Below are 23,637 nucleotides of genomic sequence, written 5' to 3'. Positions count from 1 at the left end.
AGAGAGAGAGAGAGAGAGAGAGAGAGAGACATACCGGAGAGAGAGAGAGACACACACCGGAGAGAGAGAGAGACACACACCGGAGAGAGAGACACACACCGGGGACGAGAGAGAGAGAGAGAGAGACACACACCGGGGACAGAGAGACACACACCGGGGACAGAGAGACACACACCGGGGACAGAGAGACACACACCGGGGACAGAGAGAGAGAGAGACACACACCGGGGACAGAGAGAGAGAGAGACACACACACCGGGGACAGAGAGAGAGAGAGACACACACACCGGGGACAGAGAGAGAGAGAGGACACACACACCGGGGAGAGAGAGAGACACACACACCGGGGACAGAGAGAGAGAGACACACACCGGGGACAGAGAGACACACACACACCGGGGACAGAGAGAGAGAGAGAGAGACACACACACACCGGGGACAGAGAGAGAGAGAGAGAGACAACACCCACACCGGACAGAGAGAGAGAGAGAGAGAGAGAGAGAGAGACACACACCGGGGACAGAGAGAGAGAGAGAGAGAGACACACACACCGGGGACAGAGAGAGAGAGAGAGAGACCACCGGGGACAGAGAGAGAGAGAGAGAGACACACCGGGGACAGAGAGAGAGAGAGAGAGACACACCGGGGACAGAGAGAGAGAGAGAGAGACACACCGGGACAGAGAGAGAGAGAGACACACCCGGGGACAGAGAGAGAGAGAGACACACCCGGGGACAGAGAGAGAGAGAGACACACCGGAGACAGAGAGAGAGAGAGAGACACACACACCGGGGACAGAGAGAGAGAGAGACACCACCGGGACAGAGAGAGAGAGAGACACACACCGGGACAGAGAGAGAGAGAGACACACACCGGGGACAGAGAGAGAGAGAGACACACACCGGGGACAGAGAGAGAGAGAGACACACACCGGGGACAGAGAGAGAGAGAGACACACCGGGGACAGAGAGAGAGAGAGACACACCGGGGACAGAGAGAGAGAGAGACACACCGGGAACAGAGAAAGAGAGAGATACACCGGGGACAGAGAGAGAGAGAGACACCGGAGACACACACCGGGGACAGAGAGAGAGAGACACACCGGGGACAGAGAGAGAGAGAGACACCGGGGACAGAGAGAGAGAGAGACACACCGGGGACAGAGAGAGAGAGAGACACACCGGCAGAGACGGGGACAGAGAGAGAGAGAGAGAGGAGAGAACAAACCGGTGACAGAGAGAGAGAGAGAGAAGAGAGAGAAGAGAAGAGAGAGAGAGAGAGAGACACCGAGAGAGAGAGAGACACACCGGAGAGAGAGAGACACACACCGGGGACAGAGAGAGAGAGACACACCGGGGACAGAGAGAGAGAGACACACCGGGGACAGAGAGAGAGACACACCGGGGACAGAGAGAGAGACACACCGGGGACAGAGAGAGAGACACACCGGGGACAGAGAGAGACACACCGGGGACAGAGAGAGACACACACCGGGGACAGAGAGAGAGACACCGGGGACAGAGAGAGACACACACCGGGGACAGAGAGAGAGACACCGGGGACAGAGAGAGAGACACCGGGGACAGAGAGAGAGAGACACCGGGGACAGAGAGAGAGACACCGGGGACAGAGGACGAGAGCCACCCGGGATCAGGAGAGAGACACACCGGGACAGAGAGGAGACACACCGGGGACAGAGAGAGACAACGGGACAGAGAAGACACACCGGGGACAGAGAGACAAACAGGTGTGTACCTTCGTCCGAGCGGTTGTCCTGGTGCTGCTCGTTGAGCCTGGGTGCGTTGGAGCGGGCCTGGGGGAAGAGGAGGGTTCTCTGGGACTCATGTCCTCTTGGTCCCTCAGGTTGGCCAGCATGTCCTGGAGCTTAGACCGGTTAGGTCCTTGGGAGAGAAAACAGGTAGGAGGAAAATGTTTTAACAGAGAGAGACCAGTCGTGTATACTGATAGGGAGAAGAGAGAGCAGAGGACATTACTACAGTATAGAGGAAAACAAAGCATGACAGCAGTTGAGTGTCTATATTTGTTCAAACTGAAAGGGGAGAAAAGATGTCCATGATGTCGAGGGGTTGTTGGGGGGCATCCTGACAAACACCCCCACACACCCCCACACAGACCCACACAGACCCACACAGACCCACAAGGATGAAGACAACAAAAATACAACAATGGTGAGGACAGACAGCAGGAAGCGAGCAGGCCGCGGAGGCAGGAAAGCAGCAGGCCCGCGGAAGCAGGAAGCAGCAGGCCGCGGAAGCAGGAAGCAGCAGGCCGCGGAGCAGGAAGCAGCAGGCCGCAGAAGCAGGAAGCAGCAGGCCGCAGAAGCAGGAAGCAGCAGCCGCGAGGACTCAGAATGTACACGCCTGTCGCTAAGGACTTAGAATGTACAGCCTGTCGCTAAGGGACTCAGAATGTCAGTATCTAAGTTGTGCATCTAATGTTACCATGAAGGTTGAGTGGATCCAAGTGCTGCATCGGACACTACTTCAAGATGATGTTGAGTCAATATGATTGAGTAGTATTTCATCCCTGGGCAGGACTAAGATCATGTAAGAGGTCTGTAAAGATGCACATTCCTTTAACACAAATAAATTATCTAATATTGGGTTAACAACGAAACAAACAAACCCAGAGGACTGGACTAAAACACACCCAGAGACTGGACTAAAACACACCCAGAGACTGGACTAAAACACATCCAGAGACTGGACTAAAACACATCCAGAGACTGGACTAAAACACACCCAGAGACTGGACTAAAACACACCCAGAGCCGGGACTAAAACACACCCAGAGCCGGGACTAAAACACACCCAGAGCCGGGACTAAAACACACCCAGAGCCGGGACTAAAACACACCCAGAGCCGGGACTAAAACACACCCAGAGCCGGGACTAAAACACACCCAGAGACGGGACTAAAACACACCCAGAGACGGGACTAAAACACATCCAGAGACTGGACTAAAACACACCCAGAGACTGGACTAAAACACACCCAGAGACTGGACTAAAACACACCCAGAGACGGGACTAAAACACACCCAGAGACTGGACTAAAACACACCCAGAGCCGGGACTAAAACACACCCAGAGCCGGGACTAAAACACACCCAGAGACGGGACTAAAACACACCCAGAGACGGGACTAAAACACACCCAGAGACGGGACTAAAACGCATCCAGAGACTGGACTAAAACGCATCCAGAGACTGGACTAAAACGCATCCAGAGACTGGACTAAAACGCATCCAGAGACTGGACTAAAACGCATCCAGAGACGGGACTAAAACGCATCCAGAGACGGGACTAAAACGCATCCAGAGACTGGACTAAAACGCATCCAGAGACTGGACTAAAACGCACCCAGAGACTGGACTAAAACGCACCCAGAGACTGGACTAAAACGCACCCAGAGACTGGACTAAAACGCACCCAGAGACTGGACTAAAACGCACCCAGAGACTGGACTAAAACGCACCCAGAGACTGGACTAAAACGCACCCAGAGACTGGACTAAAACGCACCCAGAGACTGGACTAAAACGCACCCAGAGACTGGACTAAAACGCACCCAGAGACTGGACTAAAACGCACCCAGAGACTGGACTAAAACGCACCCAGAGACTGGACTAAAACGCACCCAGAGACTGGACTAAAACGCACCCAGAGACTGGACTAAAACGCACCCAGAGACTGGACTAAAACGCACCCAGAGACTGGACTAAAACGCACCCAGAGACTGGACTAAAACGCATCCAGAGACTGGACTAAAACGCATCCAGAGACTGGACTAAAACGCATCCAGAGACTGGACTAAAACGCACCCAGAGACTGGACTAAAACGCACCCAGAGACTGGACTAAAACGCACCCAGAGACTGGACTAAAACGCACCCAGAGACTGGACTAAAACGCACCCAGAGACTGGACTAAAACGCACCCAGAGACTGGACTAAAACGCACCCAGAGACTGGACTAAAACGCACCCAGAGACTGGACTAAAACGCACCCAGAGACTGGACTAAAACGCACCCAGAGACTGGACTAAAACGCACCCAGAGACTGGACTAAAACGCACCCAGAGACTGGACTAAAACGCACCCAGAGACTGGACTAAAACGCACCCAGAGACTGGACTAAAACGCACCCAGAGACTGGACTAAAACGCACCCAGAGACTGGACTAAAACGCACCCAGAGACTGGACTAAAACGCACCCAGAGCCGGGACTAAAACACACCCAGAGCCGGGACTAAAACACACCCAGAGCCGGGACTAAAACACACCCAGAGACTGGACTAAAACACACCCAGAGCCGGGACTAAAACACATCCAGAGACTGGACTAAAACACATCCAGAGACTGGACTAAAACACATCCAGAGACTGGACTAAAACACATCCAGAGACTGGACTAAAACACATCCAGAGACTGGACTAAAACACATCCAGAGACTGGACTAAAACACATCCAGAGACTGGACTAAAACACATCCAGAGACTGGACTAAAACACATCCAGAGACTGGACTAAAACACATCCAGAGGTTGGACTAAAACACATCCAGAGGTTGGACTAAAACACATCCAGAGACAGACAGACAAGAGTTGAAGATGGCAGGTAGGATGAATAATAACACTGACAAGCTAAAATAAGTGAGGAGAAAGATGAGAAGTTTATTCTTTATTTGAATCTTGAGGAGATGAGGGACAGGGAGGAGAGGAGATGAGGACAGGAGGAGAGGAGATGAGGCAGGGAGGAGAGGAGATGAGGACAGGGAGGAGATGAGATGAGGACAGGGAGGAGAGGAGATGAGGACAGGGAGGAGAGGAGATGAGGACAGGGAGGAGAGGAGATGAGGACAGGGAGGAGAGAGATGAGGACAGGGAGGAGAGGAGATGAGGACAGGGAGGAGAGGAGATGAGGACAGGGAGGAGGGAGATGAGGACAGGGAGGAGAGGAGATGAGGACAGGGAGGAGAGGAGATGAGGACAGGGAGGAGAGGAGATGAGGGACAGGGAGGAGAGAGAGATGAGGACAGGAGGAGAGGAGATGAGGACAGGGAGGAGCAGGAGATGAGGACAGGGAGGAGAGGAGATGAGGACAGGGAGGAGAGGAGATGAGGACAGGGAGGAGAGGACGATGAGGACAGGGAGGAAGGATGAGGACAGGAGGAGATGAGGACAGGGAGGAGATGAGGACAGGGAGGAGATGAGGACAGGGAGGAGTTGAGGAGTGGAGGAGATGAGATGAGGAGTGGGAGGAGATGAGGACCGGGAGGAGAGAGGAGATGAGGACAGGGAGGAGAGAGGAGATGAGGACAGGGAGGAGAGAGGAGATGAGACGGGGAGGAGAAGAGATGAGGACGGGGAGGAGAGGAGATGAGGACGGGGGAGGAGAGGAGATGAGGAGGGGGAGGAGAGGAGATGAGGACGGGGGAGGAGAGGAGATGAGGACGGGGGAGGAGAGGAGATGAGGACGGGGAGGAGAGGAGATGAGGACGGGGAGGAGAGGAGATGTAGAGGACAGGGAGGATGCGAGGACAGGGAGGAGACGAGGAGGAGATGAGGACAGGGAGGAGAGGAGATGAGGCGGACAGAGAGGAGAAGTTCAGGGAAGAGGATAGATAACTTACTCTTTCCCCCCTTCTTCCCCTTGCGCTCCTTCCTGTACTCCTCCTTCGTTTGGTTATCAAACCCTGGTCCACGTCCCAGGCCTCTGACATGGCAGACTGCTCCTCCTTCAGTTTGGTTATCAAACCCTGGTCCACGTCCCAGGCCTCTGACATGGCAGCCTGCTCCTCCTTCTCTAGAGGTACACAACCAGACCTGTTCAGGATCGGACTATCTATCTATCTATCTATCTATCTATCTATCTATCTATCTATCTATCTATCTATCTATCTATCTATCTATCTATCTATCTATCTATCTATCTATCTATCTATCTATCTATCTATCTATCTATCTATCTATCTATCTATCTATCTATCTATCTATCTATCTATCTATCTATCTATCTATCTATCTATCTATCTATCTATCTATCTATCTATCTATCTATCTATCTATCTATCTATCTATCTATCTATCTATCTATCTATCTATCTATCTATCTATCTATCTATCTATCTATCTATCTATCTATCTATCTATCTATCTATCTATCTATCTATCTATCTATCTATCTATCTATCTATCTATCTATCTATCTATCTATCTATCTATCTATCTATCTATCTATCTATCTATCTATCTATCTATCTATCTATCTATCTATCTATCTATCTATCTATCTATCTATCTATCTATCTATCTATCTATCTATCTATCTATCTATCTATCTATCTATCTATCTATCTATCTATCTATCTATCTATCTATCTATCTATCTATCTATCTATCTATCTATCTATCTATCTATCTATCTATCTATCTATCTATCTATCTATCTATCTATCTATCTATCTATCTATCTATCTATCTATCTATCTATCTATCTATCTATCTATCTATCTATCTATCTATCTATCTATCTATCTATCTATCTATCTATCTATCTATCTATCTATCTATCTATCTATCTATCTATCTATCTATCTATCTATCTATCTATCTATCTATCTATCTATCTATCTATCTATCTATCTATCTATCTATCTATCTATCTATCTATCTATCTATCCTATCTATCTATCTATCTATCTATCTATCTATATAAAGGCTAGTCTGGAATGATCAGGTAAGAGGCAGGTATATATGTCCCCCCTTCACTCACCCTGTCCGCCCCCTCTCACTCACCCTGTCCCCCCTCTCACTCACCCCAGTCCGTCCCCCCCCTCTCCCCCCCACCTCTCACCCCAGTCCGTCCCGTCCCCCACCTCTCAACCCCAGTCCGTCCCGTCCCCCACCTCTCACCCCAGTCCGTCCCGTCCCCTCTCCCCCCCACCTCTCACCCCAGTCCGTCCCGTCCCCCACCTCTCACCCCAGTCCGTCCCGTCCCCCACCTCTCACCCCAGTCCGTCCCGTCCCCCACCTCTCACCCCAGTCCGTCCCGTCCCCTCTCCCCCCCACCTCTCACCCCAGTCCGTCCCGTCCCCCACCTCTCACCCCAGGTCCGTCCGTCCCCCACCTCTCACCCCAGTCCGTCCCGTCCCCCACCTCTCACCCCAGTCCGTCCCGTCCCCCACCTCTCACCCCAGTCCGTCCCGTCCCCCACCTCTCACCCCAGTCCGTCCCGTCCCCCACCTCTCACCCCAGTCCGTCCCGTCCCCCACCTCTCACCCCAGTCCGTCCCCCCCCTCTCCCCCCAGCTCTCACCCCAGTCCGTCCCGTCCCCCACCTCTCACCCCAGTCCGTCCCGTCACCCACCTCTCACCCCAGTCCGTCCCGTCCCCCACCTCTCACCCCAGTCCGTCCCGTCCCCCACCTCTCCCCCCAGTCCGTCCCGCCCCCCCCTCTACCTCTCACCCCAGTCTGTCCCCCCCCCTCTCTCACCCCAGTCCGTCCCGTCCTCCTCCTCCTCCTCCTCTCCCCCCGTCCCCCCCACCTCTCACCCCAGTCTGTCCCGTGTCCCCCCTATCCCCACCGTCCGTCCCGTCCCCCCCCTCTCCCCCCAGTCCGTCCCGTCCCCCCCACCTCTCACCCCAGTCTGTCCCGTCCGCAGCGCTGCGGGACTCAGGCGATGTGTCCATGTTGTCAGGGCTGGACAGGAAGTCGAAGCCTTTCAGTGCGTCCTCTGCGTCCGGGTCTTCACTAGTGTCCATATTGAGGGCCGGTGATGATGACGATGGTGGCTTCTTCCTCACCATCTAGGGACAGAGCGACGTTGTACTGTTGGTTACAGACCATTCTGATATTGTCAGCTCAGTTATTTTAATTGACTGATCTGGTATCATCAACTTCAGGAGGAAAAGGCTTTAGCTAAATGTGTGTATAGTGTGTGTGTGTATATAGCGTGTGTGTGTGTGTGTATAGCGTGTGTGTATAGCGTGTGTGTGTGTGTGTGTGTGTGTATAGCGCGCGTGTGTGTGTATAGCGCGCTTGTGTGTGTGTATAGCGCGTGTGTGTGTGTGTATAGCGCGTGTGTGTGTGTGTGTGTATAGCGGGTGAGCCTTACGGTCCCCGTAGGTCCTGTCTGTTCCATGACAGTCCGATCCAACCCTGTACCATCTTCATCATCGTCTTCATCACAGTAGAACCTGAAGGTGTCCGGCACAACACTGGACTCAGACACCTCAGTCTTCCTACACACACACAGGGATTGGGCATCATGCCTGTTCCACTACACTGCAGTAGCATATTTGGGACATTATTAGCAGCATTATGGAAGAGTCTGTTCAGGCCATTTGTTAACGGAGAAACATTTACAACATCTATTTCCTGTGTTCTGAATGTCAACAGGCCCGAGGTAGCCTGGTAACCGCGAGCAGGCCCGAGCTAGCCTGGTAACCCGCGAGCAGGCCCGAGCTAGCCTGGTAACCGCGAGCAGGCCCGAGCTAGCCTGGTAACCCGCGAGCAGGCCCGAGCTAGCCTGGTAACCCGCGAGCAGGCCCGAGCTAGCCTGGTAACCCGCGAGCAGGCCCGAGCTAGCCTGGTAACCCGCGAGCAGGCCCGAGCTAGCCTGGTAACCCGCGAGCAGGCCCGAGCTAGCCTGGTAACCCGCGAGCAGGCCCGAGCTAGCCTGGTAACCCGCGAGCAGGCCCGAGCTAGCCTGGTAACCCGCGAGCAGGCCCGAGCTAGCCTGGTAACCCGCGAGCAGGCCCGAGCTAGCCTGGTAACCCGCGAGCAGGCCCGAGCTAGCCTGGTAACCCGCGAGCAGGCCCGAGCTAGCCTGGTAACCCGCGAGCAGGCCCGAGCTAGCCTGGTAACCCGCGAGCAGGCCCGAGCTAGCCTGGTAACCCGCGAGCAGGCCCGAGCTAGCCTGGTAACCCGCGAGCAGGCCCGAGCTAGCCTGGTAACCCGCGAGCAGGCCCGAGCTAGCCTGGTAACCCGCGAGCAGGCCCGAGCTAGCCTGGTAACCCGCGAGCAGGCCCGAGCTAGCCTGATCCACCATCTTTTCACTAGGTCATAGAAATATAATTACTAGAAAGGACACATTGTTCTGAGGTGTTGTTGCCTTCAAGTAATTATATCACTGTGTTGTGTGCAGTTCTATAGACCCACCCTCCTCCAGTGTCGGTGCCTTTAGGTACGGTGCCTGTCCCGTTGACCAGAGGGGTCTCTGGCCCGGTCCTCTCCCCGGGTCGACCCCCTCCGGCCATAGCCAGCAGGGTTTGCACCCTCTGAGCCTTCACATCCAGGATGGTGTCGGTGTAACCCACCTCCTGAAGGTACCTGGACACATAAAGAGGGGGGGGGGGCTGTCAGGAGGAAAGGCTGCGGAACAAATCAATGACAAGACAAGCCTATCGCCTCACACAACAAACGACCTGTCATGGTGCAGTATGGGTAGTAATAACGATCGGTACTGTCAAAAGGGATCCTCATCATAATGGTGTTTGTTGTTTATGTTATTTTACCAGGTAAGTTGACTGAGAACACGTTCTCATTTACAGGAACGACCTGGGGAATAGTTACAGGGGAGAGGAGGAGGGGGGATGAATGAGCCAATTGCAAACCAGGGATTATTAGGTGACCATGATGGTTCGAGGGCCAGATTGGGAATTTAGTCAGGACACTGGGGTTAACACCTCTACTCTTACGATAAGTGCCATGGAATCTTTAGTGACCACAGAGAATCAGGACACCTGTTTAACGTCCCATCCGAAAAACAGCACCCTACACAGGGCAGTGTCCCCAATCACTGCCCTGGGGCATTGGGATATTTTTTAGACCAGAGGAAAGAGTGCCTCCTACTGGCCCTCCAACACCACTTCCAGCAGCATCCGATCTCCCATCCAGGACAGACCCTGCTTAGGTTAGAGGAAAACCCGCAGTGGGATGCAGGGTGGTATGTTGCTGGTGGTGGTGTATGGGTAGTAGCAGTAATGACCAGTACTCTCCAGGAGAGGGAGCTGTTGCCCATGTCGTCACTGTTCACAGAGCAGTTTAGAAGAGCAAGTCCAGCCTGTCTGAGGAGCTGATGACCTTGTTTCCAGGGTTAGTGGTAGTGGTATAGTAACTCACTGTCTGAGGAGCTGATGACCTTGTTTCCAGGGTTAGTGGTAGTGGTATGGTATAGTAACTCACTGTCTGAGGAGCTGATGCCCTTGTTTCCAGGGTTAGTGGTATGGTATAGTAACTCACTGTCTGAGGAGCTGACGACCTTGTTTCCAGGGTTAGTGGTAGTGGTATGGTATAGTAACTCACTGTCTGAGGAGCTGACGGCCTTGTTTCCAGGGTTAGTGGTAGTGGTATAGTAACTCACTGTCTGAGGAGCTGATGACCTTGTTTCCAGGGTTAGTGGTAGTGGTATGGTATAGTAACTCACTGTCTGAAAAGCTGATGACCTTGTTTCCAGGGTTAGTGGTAGTGGTATAGTAACTCACTGTCTGAGGAGCTGATGACCTTGTTTCCAGGGTTAGTGGTAGTGGTATAGTAACTCACTGTCTGAGGAGCTGATGACCTTGTTTCCAGGGTTAGTGGTAGTGGTATGGTATAGTAACTCACTGTCTGAGGAGCTGACGACCTTGTTTCCAGGGTTAGTGGTAGTGGTATGGTAACTCACTGTCTGAGGAGCTGATGACCTTGTTTCCAGGGTTAGTGGTAGTGGTATAGTAACTCACTGTCTGAGGACCTGATGCCCTTGTTTCCAGGGTTAGTGGTAGTGGTATAGTAACTCACTGTCTGAGGAGCTGATGACCTTGTTTCCAGGGTTAGTGGTAGTGGTATAGTAACTCACTGTCTGAGGACCTGATGCCCTTGTTTCCAGGGTTAGTGGTAGTGGTATAGTAACTCACTGTCTGAGGAGCTGATGCCCTTGTTTCCAGGGTTAGTGGTAGTGGTATAGTAACTCACTGTCTGAGGAGCTGATGACCTTGTTTCCAGGGTTAGTGGTAGTGGTATGGTATAGTAACTCACTGTCTGAGGAGCTGACGGCCTTGTTTCCAGGGTTAGTGGTAGTGGTATGGTATAGTAACTCACTGTCTGAGGAGCTGATGGCCTTGTTTCCAGGGTTAGTGGTATAGTAACTCACTGTCTGAGGAGCTGATGACCTTGTTTCCAGGGTTAGTGGTATGGTATAGTAACTCACTGTCTGAGGAGCTGACGACCTTGTTTCCAGGGTTAGTGGTAGTGGTATAGTAACTCACTGTCTGAGGAGCTGATGACCTTGTTTCCAGGGTTAGTGGTAGTGGTATAGTAACTCACTGTCTGAGGAGCTGACGACCTTGTTTCCAGGGTTAGTGGTAGTGGTATAGTAACTCACTGTCTGAGGAGCTGACGACCTTGTTTCCAGGACAGCTGGTTGTTCAGAGAGCCAGGGGCGTCATTCTCATTCACCTCATCTGGGGAGAAAATATATTTTGTCTGTAAATAAAATTGGACTGTCAGTCAGTCAATTTTTGTGTGTGTGTGTGTGTGTGTGTGTGTGTGTGTGCGTGTATCAGTCTTACCAGAGTCATAGCTGGGAGGTTTCATGTCTCCTTGGTTCAACTCTGTTCCATATTTTAACTTGTGGTACTTGGCCCTGGAAGAGAAAGCATAAACAGGGTTAAAAAGACAACGATCTTATGATCCACCCTTCTCAAATCAATAACCAGGTGTTCATCCACCCTTCTCAAATCAATAACCAGGTGTTCATCCACCCTTCTCAAATCAATAACCAGGTGTTCATCCACCCTTCTCAAATCAATAACCAGGTGTTCATCCACCCTTCTCAAATCAATAACCAGGTGTTCATCCACCCTTCTCAAATCAATAACCAGGTGTTCATCCACCCTTCTCAAATCAATAACCAGGTGTTCATCCACCCTTCTCAAATCAATAACCAGGTGTTCATCCACCCTTCTCAAATCAATAACCAGGTGTTCATCCACCCTTCTCAAATCAATAACCAGGTGTTCATCCACCCTTCTCAAATCAATAACCAGGTGTTCATCCACCCTTCTCAAATCAATAACCAGGTGTTCATCCACCCTTCTCAAATCAATAACCAGGTGTTCATCCACCCTTCTCAAATCAATAACCAGGTGTTCATCCACCCTTCTCAAATCAATAACCAGGTGTTCATCCACCCTTCTCAAATCAATAACCAGGTGTTCATCCACCCTTCTCAAATCAATAACCAGGTGTTCATCCACCCTTCTCAAATCAATAACCAGGTGTTCATCCACCCTTCTCAAATCAATAACCAGGTGTTCATCCACCCTTCTTAAATCAATAACCAGGTGTTCATCCACCCTTCTCAAATCAATAACCAGGTGTTCATCCACCCTTCTCAAATCAATAACCAGGTGTTCATCCACCCTTTTACCGTGAATAATGTCAGATATTAGGTCACGACAGGCCTGATGGAAACCGCAAATTAGTCCACAAAATGTCAAAAAATATAAATGAATTTTTTTTTCTGGACAAGGTGGGTGGATTATTTTTATATGGGTAACATTACGCGAGAACCGGCAGTGAATAATGTTGATATAATACCCATCATGCTGAAGTAACCTTGGGAGTTACGTGATGATGTGTTGTGTGGTCGTCCCACTAGGACTCAGGAAACCATGCAGTTTACTAGACTATAGATGAAACAAGTTCTGATGAACTTCACAGGGGGGGTGAAAAGAGCCTGGTGATGATCTAGATGCTCCTTTATAATAAATATCTGGGGTCTTATTCAGGTGACGTGATGATCGATGCTCGTCTGCTGTTGGACAAATATTCTCTCTCTTTTGTCCATAATAATGTCATCGTGTGGACTAGCCTGACCACACTGTATCAGAGCTGTTGGCTAGAGCGCACGGGACAACATCAGAGTGGGGACAAAACCCATCAGATTAAAATGTGATGGATAACCTTTAAAAAAAAATTTTTTCAAGTGTATTTTATTACATGGGAATTTAACCCGAAAAATGTTTTTTTATGTGCACTGTCATTATTAATCAGACTTTTATCTTCAACAAGTCAATTGATGGAAACATCCTATATATCGCTGCTGGGAAACCATTACCTTAATGACGGATTTTAGAATATTCTAATGTAAATCTTTATCCAATCGGATGGGAAACCTAGTTAGGTTGGGACCAAGGTGTTCCTGTTAAAATTGGTAACATCCTGTTTCCTGAGGGCTCTTCCTGATAGGAATGACCCGTTGCCAAGCAACCAGGGAAACCCACAAGACGAGTAACCTGATTCTGAAGCACATGACGTCGCTCCTAACTCTCTCCCAGAGAGGCTGAGACGACAGCGTTACTGAAATTAACAGAGAAATACATGTCCTCGGTTAATGATGATGATGATGATGCTTCTGACAGGAACAGCAGGAAAAGGAAGGAATCTGATTGTCTGCTCTCAAAAGGAGACAACATAACAGAAGACTGATGCACCCAGACGCTGGTTGAAAGATGAAGAAAACTCCCTGCTGTTCAAAAGCATATTGTTAATTAGACTAGATGCCAGGTTCTGGGGCTGAACGTAACAAGCATCCCGCACTGAGAGCGGGGGGGGGGGTGCAGACCCTGTTGAGTCTTCGGTTGTTAGATTTGTACATTTTTTACATTGGAGCAGCAGGCAAAGCGAACAATGTTGATACAATCGTATCAATTATAACCCAGAACAAAGACAAGTCTGAGTAGACTTCACAGAGCACTAAGACAGCTAAGAAAACGTTGTTTCATGACCCATATTACCAGAGGCCTAAACGGTTAAAAAACAGGACCCATACACACAGTGGGGCAAAAAAGTACTTAGTCAGCCACCAATTGTGCAAGTTCTCCCACTTAAAAATATGAGAGAGGCCTGTAATTTTCATTATAGGTACACTTCAACTATGACAGATAACATGAGAAGAAAAAAAATCCTGATTTTTTTATGAATTTATTTGCAAATTATGGTGGAAAATAAGTATTTGGTCACCTACAAACAAGCAAGATTTCTGGCTCTCACAGACCTGTAACTTCTTCTTTAAGAGGTTCCTCTGTCCTCCACTCGCTACCTGTATTAATGGCACCTGTTTGAACTTGTTATCAGTATAAAAGACACCTGTCCACAACCTCAAACAGTCACACTCCAAACTCCATTATGGCCAAGACCAAAGAGCTGTCAAAGGACACCAGAAACAAAATTGTAGACCTGGACCAGGCTGGGAAGACTGAATCTGCAATAGGTAAGCAGCTTGGTTTGAAGAAATCAACTGTGGGAGCAATTATTAGGAAATGGAAGACATACAAGACCACTGATAATCTCCCTCGATCTGGGGCTCCACGCAAGATCTCACCCTGTGGGGTCAAAATGATCACAAGAACGGTGAGCCAAAATCCCAGAACCACACGGGGGGGACCTAGTGAATGACCTGCAGAGAGCTGGGACCAAATTAACAAAGCCTACCATCAGTAACAAACTACGCCGCCAGGGACTCAAATCCTGCAGTGCCAGACGTGTCCCCCTGCTTAAGCCAGTACATGTCTAGGCCCATCTGAAGTTTGCTAGAGAGCATTTGGATGATCCAGAAGAAGATTGAGAGAATGTCATATGGTCAGATGAAACCAAAATATAACTTTTTGGTAAAAACTCAACTCGTCGTGTTTGGAGGACAAAGAATTCTGAGTTGCATCCAAAGAACACCATACCTACTGTGAAGCATGGGGGTGGAAACATCATGCTTTGGGCCTGTTTTTCTGCAAAGGACCAGGACGACTGATCCGTGTAAAGGTAAGAATGGGGCCATGTTTCGTGAGATTTTGAGTGAAAACCTCCTTCCATCAGCAAGGGCATTGAAGATGAAACGTAGCTGGGTCTTTCAGCATGACTATGATCCCAAACACACCGCCCGGGCAACGAAGGAGTGGCTTCGTAAGAAGCATTTCAAGGTCCTGGAGTGGCCTAGCCAGTCTCCAGATCTCAACCCCATAGAAAATATATTTGGAGGGAGTTGAAAGTCAAAAACATCACTGCTCTAGAAGAGATCTGCATGGAGGAATGGGACAAAATACCAGCAACAGTGTGTGAAAACCTTGTGAAGACTTTTGACCTCTGTCATTGCCAACAAAGGGTATATAACAAAGTATTGAGAAACTTTTGTTATTGACCAAATCATTATTTTCCACCATAATTTGCAAATAAATTCATAAAAAATCCTACAATGTGATTTTCTGGATTTTGTTTCTCATTTTGTCTGTCATAGTTGAAGTGTACCTATGATGAAAATTAAGTGGGAGAACTTGCACAATTGGTGGCGGCTGACTAAATACTTTTTTGCCCCACTGTGTGTCGCCAGAGGTATAAAAAAAACAGGACCCATATGTGGTCAGAGGTAAAAAATAAATAAACAGGACCCATATGTGGTCAGAGGTGGCTTTCAAATTTTTTATTTTTGTTAAAAATATTTTTTTAATCTGGTTCTCTCACGGATTTGACGTACTTTCACAAACCATGTCGCAGGCTGTTTTAAACTAATCCTGGGTTGCTAATTATTGGTTTGACAACAAACAATGTACACTCATGTTACCTAGATAGCGAACAACCTGCTAACTTAACAGTAGGTCTAGGCACATCTGATTGGCCCAGGAAGAAAGGGGAGGGGGCAGGAGAGAGCGAAAGAGGAGAAAGAGGAGGAGAGCGAGATAAAAAAAAAAGAGGGGAGATAGAAATGACATCTCTACATCCTGTTCCAGAGGCAGAGCGACCATGGGGAGGGAGAGCATCATTGTTGTTACCACGGCAACCTGCTGTTGCAGGCACAGAGCTGACACCATAGTGTCGGTGAACAGACTCAGAAAGAGGAGTCGAAAATGATCCTGCTGCTGCTTTTCCTGGAACACAAGGGGATGAACGATCCCACAGGGAAGGGCAAGACAGAAACCGCTCTAGGAAAGGACAGGAGGACAGAAACACTCAGAGAGCAGTAGAGCTGTGACCTTGTCTTGATTGGGTTTCCCCCAGGGTAAGGCAGACAGAAACCGCTCCAGGGCAGTGTCATCAGTAACCAGACACCAATCTGTCCTCTGTACAGACGTCACAACACCAGGGGACTGTCTTTTCCTTCCAGGGTCATCTGTCATTGTAGACCCTCGTATTTTCTGCTGTGTAAGTTTCACAGCCATGTTTATTTGACCTTTATTTAACCAGGCAAGTCAGTTAAGAACGCATCTTATTTTCAATCACAACCTAGGAACAGTGGAACAGTGGGTTAACTGGCCTAGGAAGGGGTTATTACCCCAGTCAGCTACAGAGGGGTTATTACCCCAGTCAGCTACAGAGGGGTTATTACCCCAGTCAGCTACAGAGGGGTTATTACCCCAGTCAGCTACAGAGGGGTTATTACCCCAGTCAGCTACAGAGGGGTTATTACCCCAGTCAGCTACAGAGGGGTTATTGCCCCAGTCAGCTACAGAGGGGTTATTGCCCCAGTCAGCTACAGAGGGGTTATTGCCCCAGTCAGCTACAGAGGGGTTATTGCCCCAGTCAGCTACAGAGGGGTTATTACCCCAGTCAGCTACAGAGGGGTTATTACCCCAGTCAGCTACAGTGGGGTTATTACCCCAGTCAGCTACAGAGGGGTTATTACCCCAGTCAGCTACAGAGGGGTTATTACCCCAGTCAGCTACAGAGGGGTTATTACCCCAGTCAGCTACAGAGGGGTTATTACCCCAGTCAGCTACAGAGGGGTTATTACCCCAGTCAGCTACAGAGGGGTTATTACCCCAGTCAGCTACAGAGGGGTTATTACCCCAGTCAGCTACAGAGGGGTTATTACCCCAGTCAGCTACAGAGGGGTTATTACCCCAGTCAGCTACAGAGGGGTTATTACCCCAGTCAGCTACAGAGGGGTTATTATCCCTTTTCCTTTCTGTGCCTCATAATGTTACCATGGCTACGCTCAGTAGGCTACTAGTAATGTTACCATGGCTACATTCAGATGCAAAACATTCTTGAACGTTGCAGATAGATATCCCATGCATAGAGATAACAATCAACATGGCAGAGGCGTGTTTGTTCTACATAGGAGATTTATATCAGAACGTTACGAAACGTCCTGCGTCCTGCTGAACGCGCCCCAGGTTGCTAGCAAAATCTAGCTAATGAGGTAACATTAATTTTACGTGTGTCAGCACTCGGCGGCCCCGTTCTGTGAGCTTGTGTGGCCTACCACTTCGTGGCCGAGCCGTTGTTGCTCCTAGACGCTTTCACTTCACAATAACAGGACTTACAGTCGACCGGGCCAGCTCAAGCAAACTGACTTGTTGGAAAGGTGGCATCCTATGACAGTGCCACTTTGAAAGTCACTGAGCTCTTCAGTAAGGGCCATTCTACTGCCAATGTTTGTCTATGGAGATTGCATGGCTGTGTGCTTGATTTTATACACCTGTCAGCAACAGATGTGGCTGAAATAGCCGAATCTACTCATTTGAAGGGGTGTCCAAATACTGCTGGGGTCGTTCAGCAAAACGAAAGTAGATCAATGACTGTCGACACACTGTTACATGAAGTTCCACACTGAAGGAGAAGACGCCTCAGTTGGTCACAAAAGAGGAGGTATTTTAGGTAGAAATAGCTATATGAGCAAAACAAAACGTGAATCTGCAATTCGTAACGTTTCAATGCATTTTTTGCGATGCTACATTTGGATGGGTTTGGGACCCGCCGACCGATGCAGTGGCATCTTAAAAACATTTGAATCCGGGATCTATATTTTATTCATTTTTTATTTAACTAGGCAAGTCAGTTAAGAACAAATTCTTATTTTTCAATGACGGCTTAGGAACAGTGGGTTAACTGCCTGTTCAGGGGCAGAACGACAGATTTGTACTTTTGTCAGCTCGGGGGTTTGAACTTGCAACCTTCCGGTTACTAGTCCAACGCTCTAACCACTAGGCTACCCTGCCGCCCCCATATCCCTGACAGTTACCCATATCTGGCAAGCTGGTTTTATAGCTCGGCCATTTATTCCTTTAGATTGACATCATTCCCTAAAATAGGTTTATGAAGCTAGCTAGCTACGTTTTATAGGCTCAGCACTATGAGTCAGAGCCACTTTTAATGTCATATTCTCATTTGCCACCACTAAAAATCAATGTCATCTATATGTATGTTTATTAGCTAGCATCGAAATTGTCTCACATGCCACCGGAGTTTGACACTTGATTACAGTTTGCATATCAACACCGCAAGAGACCCACAGATGGTCATCGGGTTCTGTAACGTACCTCTCCTGTTTGAGAACGTATTCCAGCATCTTGATCCTCCTAACCAGGTCCTTCTTCAGGTTCTCCTGTCCTTTTCTCTCTCCCTGGAGGAACGCCGTCTGAGCCTGGAGGAGAAATAGTATCAGTCATCACCAATACATTCTCCTGTCCTTTCCTCTCTCCCTGGAGGAGAAACAATCAGTCATCACCAATACATTCTCCTGTCCTTTCCTCTCTCCCTGGAGGAGAAACAATCAGTCATCACCAATACATTCTCCTGTCCTTTCCTCTCTCCCTGGAGGAGAAACAATATCAGTCATCACCAATACATTCTCCTGTCCTTTCCTCTCTCCCTGGAGGAGAAACAATATCAGTCATCACCAATACATTCTCCTGTCCTTTCCTCTCTCCCTGGAGGAACGCTGTCTGAGCCTGGAGGAAACGTATCGCATGCCATTAACAGACAGTATGAACTACACAAGCTTTCCTCTGGTCTTGCAGGAAGTCTATCTAGGCCTAGAGAGGGAAATGTCATCCCAATCAACACTCAATACATTCAGCAGACTGTTTCATCAGCATCATTCGTATGTCGATATACCTGCATTAACTTGGATATATTTCTGTGTCTGAGATAATATTGCTCACAATCTAGATCACGTAATTGTTCGTCTTGGGAGAAATTCTCTTTTCCATAAGAAGCTGAACAGACTGCAGGGGGGGGGGCAAACAGACTGCAGGGGGGGGCAAACAGACTGCAGGGGGGGGCAAACAGACTGCAGGGGGGGCAAACAGACTGCAGGGGGGGGCAAACAGACTGCAGGGGGGGGGCAAACAGACTGCAGGGGGGGGGCAAACAGACTGCAGGGGGGGGCAAACAGACTGCAGGGGGGGGGCAAACAGACTGCAGGGGGGGGCAAACAGACTGCAGGGGGGGGCAAACAGACTGCAGGGGGGGGCAAAGACTGCAGGGGGGGCAAACAGACTGCAGGGGGGGGCAAACAGACTGCAGGGGGGGGGCAAACAGACTGCAGGGGGGGGGCAAACAGACTGCAGGGGGGGGGCAAACAGACTGCAGGGGGGGGCAAACAGACTGCAGGGGGGGGGCAAACAGACTGCAGGGGGGGGGCAAACAGACTGCGGGGGAAACAGACTGCGGGGGAAACAGACTGCGGGGCAAACAGACTGAGGAATGCCCTCAAGTAGTGATTCATGTTGATGTTCCAAGCAGACGGTGGGAGATCGCCAGGCCAACGTCAGACTTATTCAAGCTCTGGGATGTCCAGAATAGTTTGGCAGTATTGTCCTTCTTGATATAGAGTGTCTAATGTAACCCCACACAAATGGCTGGGAAATGGAACTTGCAAAGACCAAAAGGGGCTAAAATATCTAACAAAATATATCACGGTATGCATGAGAATCTGTACAATTCATTATCTCATCATCCCAGCTCTCTCCTTCTCCACCTCCCTCCTCCCTCCCCTCTCTACCTCCCTCCCCTCTCTACCTCATTGGGTTGTAAACACAACCCACCTCATCGTAAACACAACCCACCTCATCGTAAACACAACCCACCTCATCGTAAACACAACCCACCTCATCGTAAACACAACCCACCTCCACCTCATCGTAAACCACAACCCACCTCCTCATCGTAAACCACAACCCACCTCATCGTAAACCACAACCCACCTCATCGTAAACCACAACCCACCTCATCGTAAACCACAACCCACCTCATCGTAAACCACAACCCACCTCATCGTAAACCACAACCCACCTCATCGTAAACCACAACCCACCTCATCGTAAACCACAACCCACCTCATCGTAAACCACAACCCACCTCATCGTAAACCACAACCCACCTCATCGTAAACCACAACCCACCTCATCGTAAACCACAACCCACCTCATCGTAAACCACAACCCACCTCATCGTAAACCACAACCCACCTCCAGCTCATCGTAAACCACAACCCACCTCCAGCTCATCGTAAACCACAACCCACCTCATCGTAAACACAACCCACCTCATCGTAAACACAACCCACCTCCAGCTCATCGTAAACACAACCCACCTCATCGTAAACACAACCCACCTCCACCTCATCGTAAACACAACCCACCTCATTGTAAACCACAACCCACCTCATTGTAAACACAACCCACCTCCACCTCATTGTAAACCACAACCCACCTCATTGTAAACACAACCCACCTCCACCTCATTGTAAACCACAACCCACCTCCAGCTCATCGTAAACCACAACCCACCTCCAGCTCATCGTAAACACAACCCACCTCCAGCTCATCGTAAACACAACCCACCTCATCGTAAACACAACCCACCTCCACCTCATCGTAAACACAACCCACCTCATTGTAAACCACAACCCACCTCATTGTAAACACAACCCACCTCCACCTCATTGTAAACCACAACCCACCTCATTGTAAACACAACCCACCTCCACCTCATTGTAAACCACAACCCACCTCCACCTCATCGTAAACCACAACCCACCTCCAGCTCATCGTAAACACAACCCACCTCCAGCTCATCGTAAACACAACCCACCTCCAGCTCATCGTAAACACAACCCACCTCATCGTAAACACAACCCACCTCATCGTAAACACAACCCACCTCATCGTAAACACAACCCACCTCCACCTCATCGTAAACACAACCCACCTCATTGTAAACCACAACCCACCTCATTGTAAACACAACCCACCTCATTGTAAACACAACCCACCTCATTGTAAACACAACCCACCTCCACCTCATTGTAAACCACAACCCACCTCCACCTCATTGTAAACCACAACCCACCTCATCGTAAACCACAACCCACCTCATCGTAAACCACAACCCACCTCATCGTAAACCACAACCCACCTCCAGCTCATCGTAAACCACAACCCACCTCCAGCTCATCGTAAACACAACCCACCTCCAGCTCATCGTAAACACAACCCACCTCATCGTAAACACAACCCACCTCATCGTAAACACAACCCACCTCATCGTAAACACAACCCACCTCATCGTAAACACAACCCACCTCCACCTCATCGTAAACACAACCCACCTCATTGTAAACCACAACCCACCTCATTGTAAACACAACCCACCTCATTGTAAACACAACCCACCTCCACCTCATTGTAAACCACCTCCACCTCCACCTCATTGTAAACCACAACCCACCTCATCGTAAACCACAACCCACCTCATCGTAAACCACAACCCACCTCATCGTAAACCACAACCCACCTCCAGCTCATCGTAAACCACAACCCACCTCCAGCTCATCGTAAACCACAACCCACCTCCAGCTCATCGTAAACACAACCCACCTCCAGCTCATCGTAAACACAACCCACCTCATCGTAAACACAACCCACCTCCACCTCATCGTAAACACAACCCACCTCATTGTAAACCACAACCCACCTCATTGTAAACACAACCCACCTCCACCTCATTGTAAACCACAACCCACCTCATTGTAAACACAACCCACCTCCACCTCATTGTAAACCACAACCCACCTCCACCTCATCGTAAACACAACCCACCTCATTGTAAACCACAACCCACCTCATTGTAAACCACAACCCACCTCATTGTAAACCACAACCCACCTCATTGTAAACCACAACCCACCTCATTGTAAACACAACCCACCTCATTGTAAACCACAACCCACCTCCACCTCATTGTAAACCACAACCCACCTCCACCTCATTGTAAACCACAACCCACCTCATCGTAAACCACAACCCACCTCCAGCTCATCGTAAACCACAACCCACCTCATTGTAAACCACAACCCACCTCATTGTAAACACAACCCACCTTCACCTCATTGTAAACACAACCCACCTCCACCTCATTGTAAACCACAACCCACCTCCACCTCATCGTAAACACAACCCACCTCATCGTAAACCACAACCCACCCCCACCTCATCGTAAACCACAACCCACCCCCACCTCATCGTAAACCACAACCCACCTCCACCTCATCGTAAACCACAACCCACCTCCAGCTCATCGTAAACCACAACCCACCTCCAGCTCATCGTAAACCACAACCCACCTCATTGTAAACACAACCCACCCCCAGCTCATCGTAAACCACAACCCACCCCCAGCTCATCGTAAACCACAACCCACCCCCAGCTCATCGTAAACCACAACCCACCTCCAGCTCATCGTAAACCACAACCCACCTCCAGCTCATCGTAAACCACAACCCACCTCCAGCTCATCGTAAACCACAACCCACCTCCAGCTCATCGTAAACCACAACCCACCTCCAGCTCATCGTAAACCACAACCCACCTCCAGCTCATCGTAACCACAACCCACCTCCAGCTCATCGTAAACCACAACCCACCTCCAGCTCATCGTAAACCACAACCCACCTCCAGCTCATCGTAAACCACAACCCACCTCCAGCTCATCGTAAACCACAACCCACCTCCAGCTCATCGTAAACCACAACCCACCTCCAGCTCATCGTAAACCACAAACCCACCTCCAGCTCATCGTAAACCACAACCCACCTCCAGCTCATCGTAAACCACAACCCACCTCCAGCTCATCGTAAACCACAACCCACCTCCAGCTCATCGTAAACCACAACCCACCTCCAGCTCATCGTAAACCACAACCCACCTCCAGCTCATCGTAAACCACAACCCACCTCCAGCTCATCGTAAACCACAACCCACCTCCAGCTCATCGTAAACCACAACCCCACCTCCAGCTCATCGTAAACCACAACCCACCTCCAGCTCATCGTAAACCACAACCCACCTCCAGCTCATCGTAAACCACAACCCACCTCCAGCTCATCGTAAACCACAACCCACCTCCAGCTCATCGTAAACCACAACCCACCTCCAGCTCATCGTAAACCACAACCCACCTCCAGCTCATCGTAAACCACAACCCACCTCCAGCTCATCGTAAACCACAACCCACCTCCAGCTCATCGTAAACCAACCCACCTCCAGCTAACCAACCCACCTCCAGCTCATCGTAAACCACAACCCACCTCCAGCTCATCGTAAACCACAACCCACCTCCAGCTCATCGTAAACCACAACCCACCTCCAGCTCATCGTAAACCACAACCCACCTCCAGCTCATCGTAAACCACAACCCACCTCCAGCTCATCGTAAACCACAACCCACCTCCAGCTCATCGTAAACCACAACCCACCTCCAGCTCATCGTAAACCACAACCCACCTCCAGCTCATCGTAAACCACAACCCACCTCCAGCTCATCGTAAACCACAACCCACCTCCAGCTCATCGTAAACCA

At 49.8% G+C, this 23,637-nt stretch overlaps 1 protein-coding gene across 1 annotated transcript in view; it reads right to left on the bottom strand.

Moving 5' to 3' along the window:
* Positions 1-23,637, bottom strand: part of LOC109880786 (striatin) — a 53,622-nt gene that overhangs the window by 11,919 nt on the left and 18,066 nt on the right. Inside the window, 10 exon segments of the mRNA XM_031799974.1 lie at positions 1,668-1,827; positions 1,830-1,901; positions 5,652-5,763; positions 5,766-5,824; positions 7,661-7,826; positions 8,135-8,261; positions 9,181-9,351; positions 11,384-11,462; positions 11,571-11,644; positions 18,315-18,418. Of these exon segments, the coding sequence (XP_031655834.1) occupies positions 1,668-1,827; positions 1,830-1,901; positions 5,652-5,763; positions 5,766-5,824; positions 7,661-7,826; positions 8,135-8,261; positions 9,181-9,351; positions 11,384-11,462; positions 11,571-11,644; positions 18,315-18,418 (1,124 nt within the window).

The sequence above is a fragment of the Oncorhynchus kisutch genome, linkage group LG20 (genome assembly GCF_002021735.2).
Source record: "Oncorhynchus kisutch isolate 150728-3 linkage group LG20, Okis_V2, whole genome shotgun sequence".
Taxonomy (NCBI): Eukaryota; Metazoa; Chordata; class Actinopteri; order Salmoniformes; family Salmonidae; genus Oncorhynchus; species Oncorhynchus kisutch.
This window is presented reverse-complemented; position numbering and strand designations above follow the sequence as displayed.